The following is a 5,053-nucleotide window of genomic DNA, read 5'->3' as shown; positions in this document are numbered from 1 at the left end:
ACGCAAGCAGATTTGACATAAATTTGGGTAAAAAGTGTTCGTCTTATACACCGAAAATACGGTAACTAATAAACAACGCAATGTCTCTAAAAACGCATCATATGGCGGAACATATATATCATTCATACCTTCGGTGTATAGGACGCAAGCAGATTTTGACATCAAATTTTGGGGTAAAAAAAGTGCGTCTTATACACCGAAAAATACGGTAACTAATAAACAACGCAATGTCTCTAAAACGCATCATATGGCGGAACATTATATATCATTCATACCTTCGGTGTATAGGAGTCAAAATCTGCTTGCGTTTTTTACCCCAAAATTTGATTTACCGTATTTTTCGGTGTGTAAGACGCACTAAGTCATACATCATGCGAGTTTTTATCAATCTGTACTATGTTTTAAACTACAAAATTCATGTCACTCCTAGTAACCTCATTATGATGACTGTGGAAACTAACATCTTCCCTAGCAACGTTACTACGGTGACTGTAGAAATTAACATCTTCCCTAGCAACGTTACTACGATGACCGTAGAAATTAACATCTTCCCTAGCAACGTTACTACGGTGACTGTAGAAATTAACATCTTCCCTAGCAACGTTACTACGATGACTGTAGAAATTAACATCTTCCCTAGCAACGTTACTACGATGACTGTAGAAATTAACATCTTCCCTAGCAACGTTACTACGGTGACTGTAGAAATTAACATCTTTCCTAGCAACATTACTACGATGACTGTAGAAATTAATATCTCTCCTAGCAGATTTACTATGATGAAATTGGGATAGTTATCATCATCCCTAGCAATCATACCATTATTAATGTGAAAACTAACATCACTTCTAGCAACGTCACTACGATAACACCAAGTAAACTTATTGCGATGACTGTGGAAACTAATATCACTCCTAGCAACGTTACTATGACTGTGGAACTAACACCACTCATAAAAACATTACCACCAATGTGGAAACAAACATTATTCCTAGCAACGTTCTATGATGATTGTGGAAACAAACGTCACTACTAGCAGCTTTACTATGATGTAACTGTGATAATTAACATCACCCCTAGCAATCATACTATGATGAGAGTGAAAAGTAACATCACTCGTAGAAAACATACCATTATGATTGTGGAACTAACATCATTCCTAGCAACGTTAGTACGATGACTTTGGAAACTAACATCACTTATGAATGAAATAAGTATTCATGATATTCCATACAAAGGCATAGCGATCATGTTGCCTGTGGACGTCTTTGTGATCAGACTGTTGGAACGGGTGTTGAGAAGTCATTGTCCTCTTACACTAAGTTTGTTATGGAAGACATACAGAGTGGCAGGATGTACTTTAGACATGGCACTTTCATGAGTGACCCTTTTGCAATAAAAACTAGGCTGCAGACCTATTACCAGGATGTACGGTTGTTAGATAGAGCATCACTGGACCGAATGTGGCTACACGGACTGTAACGACGTAGTGAGGCTCTAAAATCTTTTTATATAATGTACTTAACCTATATAGATGAGTTTCCATGGTAACACATACTTACCGGATCGACCTTCGATAAAATGTGGGAGTATTCGGTCAACAGTTCTCTCGAGCCTGTCGAAGTTTCTCGATGTAGATTTATCAGTATACTTATATCTCTTGCATCTACAATGAGAGAAATTAACGTGTACTTAATCTACAAAGTCCATTTTAATATACAATAGAACAATGTTTCTAATGATATGTCACAATTGTCAGTAATTGAATGGGTGTAGTTGTCTCAAAACCTAGTTTCCAAATGGGTTAGGGATAAGTTTGCGGACTTACAACACTGAAATCTGTGGTTAGATTCTTTGCGGTGGACAGAGCAGAGATAACTCATTGTGTAGTTTAACGCTGAAATAATGACATATCTTTTATTTTGGTCCCAATATGATCCCAGCGTATACAGTAATCTGCATTTGAAATAAAGTATTTCAAGAATACTTTTTAAATTACTGTTTGTTTGTAATTAAGCACAAAGCTACACAATGGGCTATCTGTGCTCTGCCCACCACGGCTATCGAAACCCGGATTCTAGCGTTGTAAATTACACCTGCATTTTTGAAAGTTTGATCAGCAATGATGATGTGATATTTTGTTCAGTGGGTTTTCAATAATAGTTAGTTGGTTTGTTGAAACTGCTTAGTGACTTGATTTTTTTTTTAATATGGCCACCAACATTAATTTCAGGAAGAAAATGATCATACATCTTAAGCCAGTTAGTCACATGAACCATTTAAAGCGAAAGTAAACTCACAACTAGAAGTACTGTTTCTGAATTTTCAAAAAAAAAAAAACTATATAAGGGCTATTTGATACACTAGGAAGAAAATAGCTAGTCAACAGCACCCACCGTCAACTCTTGGGTTACTCTTGTGTGACCTAATAGTGTGATTACACTGTTATTCATATAACACATCCACGGCTCCAAAGTGTCGAGCGCGACTTCAGGGCAACGGGCCGCAAACATTGGACTCTTGGATTCATAGTATGAGCACACTAACCAGTAGGCAGCTACATGCAAGCCAGGATGTAATATTACATCACAGAAAATGTATTCTAGATAATCGTGGAAGGAAACACATTTAATGTGGAGTAAAGAGCAACATTTGGTCAATTGGGAATCTTACAGCTTGATAAGATTGTGAAAGTATTTAGCATTCCTGATTCTTGTTAGAAATTGCTTATGGCTGTTCTGTTATGCAAAGAATTATGACACGATAAACTGTTAGCTTGGTAGTGACTTTGAATATTCGACCACTAAGCGCAGTGGAACTAAACATAGAGTGTGCATGATAAAAATCTGGATATTCAGTTTTAATTCTTTATCATTGTAAGATCGGTAAGATTGAGTCAAGTTTTTCTTCAAAAACGGAATACAGAACTGGTGAATTTTTGTTGTCAGAAATTGTGTTTTCCAAGTTAAACAAATCATTAATGTAAAGAATTATACACGTATGATACCATCTCACGTTTTTAGAAATATTTATATAATATGCAAAGCTGGATAAACGTGAATTGGGACTTACCTTTAGGAGTGAAAATACCATTGAATTCCAAATTAAGGAAAATATTTTCTGGGCCAAGAGATATCGATGCGACACCACCGCCACCTATAGTGTCACGTGACCGTGATACATCCGGAAGTAGCACCGAACTGTAAACCTCTATAGAAAGTTGAGATAAAAGGTGTATTTATTCTGATAAGAATTGTTTACACAAAAGATACATTATATATATATCTATATATTTATGAATATGTAAATATAGAAAGAGAAAAAAAAACAATAACTAAAGATTAAAAGTTTGCATATCCGGAACAATAACTATATTTAGTAACTTGGTTGTAAATATATGATATTGTTAGCTGTAAAAAATTAAATCTGAACTTAAATAATTTTGGACAATAATAGACAATAACTCTGACTTTAGGAAGGTATAAAATGCTTCTTTGATAAAACAGCGTGAATTTCTAAACCAATTTCATTGCAGCTAGTTAATATGAACTGTAGATATGTAACAGGCCCGGCATGGCCAGGTGGTTAAGGCATTCGACTCAAAATCTGAGGGTCGCGGGTTCGAATCCCTGTCACACCAAACATGCTCGCCCTTTCAGCCGTGGGGGCGTTATAATGTGACGGTCAATCCCATTATTCGTTGGAAAAAGAGTAGCCCAAGAGATGGCGGTGGGTGGTGATGACTAGCTGCCTTCCCTCTAGTCTTACACTGCTAAATTAGGGACGGCTAGCGCAGATAGTCCTCGTGTAGCTTTGCGCGAAATTCAAAAACGAACGATATGTAACATTTTTATAAAATATAGAAATCATCTAATAACGTTAGTACTGAGCTGAAACTGCCAACAAAATCTATATTTACGTATTTGAAAGCTCGTTTTAGCCATTTTGCTTCAGTATAGCTGCTAGACTAAAATGCAGATAACTTCGTTTTTAGTGGCGTTTCAGCATTTTCCGCGTAACCTAAGTATGTCAGAACTACATTTATTGTATAGCATATTCATTGTAGTTTGTGAATATACTTCCCGAATCGATCTGAGTATATTCGAACTACATTTACTATAAAACAAGTGTAAAATCATTGTAGTTCGCGAATATACTTCCCGAATCGATCTGAGTATATTCGAACTACATTTACTATAAAACAAGTGTAAAATCATTGTAGTTCATGGATGTACTCCCATTCTGTATCGATCACAATATCTTAGAAGTACGTATACTGTAGACAAAGTTTAAAATCATTGTAGTTTGTGAATATGCTTACTAAAGCAACCAGAATATATTAGAATTACATTTACTGTAAAACAAGTGTAAAGTTATCGTAGTTCGCGAATATACTTCCTAAATCAATCACGATATTAGATCGTCAAGAAATGAATGTCGCGTTTTGGAATACTTTCATTACCCCCCCCCCCCCAAAAAAAAACGTACATCACGTATAATATTTAAACTAACCGTCTAAACGTCACGTTAGTGTAGGCTATATAATGTGTTAAGTTTCGTACACCCAAATCCCTTAAAGTGATGGCACACGACGAGACACACATTCGGCATGTAATGCTGTTTGGATACAAGAAGAAAAAAAACGTCTCTGTTGCCACAAAGAATATCAAAGAAGTTTATGGAAATGTTTTTAAACGGCCGTAAGTAGCAACGATGGTTCAGCAAATTTCGTTCAGTTGCTTTTAGCCTTAAACATTGTGATGGCATTCGTGAAATGGACCTGAAATTGCATATCTCTCAGGAAACAATACGCAAACATCTAAGGAATATGGGAAAACTCCTTAAAGAAAGTGCTCGGGTGCCTCACGAACTCTCCGATGATAATCGTTTCCAACGTGTGAACGTTGCTTCGTCTCTTCTGGCGCGTGAACCATTTCTGGAGAGAATTGACACCAGTGATGAAAAATGGATTCTCTATGCGAATATTAAACACACAAAAAAATGGCTCAGTCCTAGACAAAAACCACTTTTGACCCCAAAACCTGGACTCCAT

At 36.3% G+C, this 5,053-nt stretch overlaps 1 protein-coding gene across 2 annotated transcripts in view; it reads right to left on the bottom strand.

Annotated features, from left to right (window-relative positions):
- The window catches only part of LOC106462572 (chordin-like), a 146,537-nt gene that overhangs the window by 32,869 nt on the left and 108,615 nt on the right, over positions 1 to 5,053 (bottom strand). For both annotated transcript variants that reach the window (XM_013922507.2, XM_022389867.1), the window contains exons 8-9: positions 3,073 to 3,210; positions 1,563 to 1,666 (exon numbers count right to left, since the gene is read on the bottom strand). In XM_013922507.2, the coding sequence (XP_013777961.1) occupies positions 1,563 to 1,666; positions 3,073 to 3,210 (242 nt within the window). The remainder of the gene's footprint in view (positions 1 to 1,562; positions 1,667 to 3,072; positions 3,211 to 5,053) is intronic.

The sequence above is a fragment of the Limulus polyphemus genome, unplaced genomic scaffold (assembly GCF_000517525.1).
Source record: "Limulus polyphemus unplaced genomic scaffold, Limulus_polyphemus-2.1.2 Scaffold1199, whole genome shotgun sequence".
Classification (NCBI taxonomy): Eukaryota; Metazoa; Arthropoda; class Merostomata; order Xiphosura; family Limulidae; genus Limulus; species Limulus polyphemus.
Note: the sequence above shows the minus strand (reverse complement) of the source record. Positions and strands in the feature narration are given on the sequence as shown.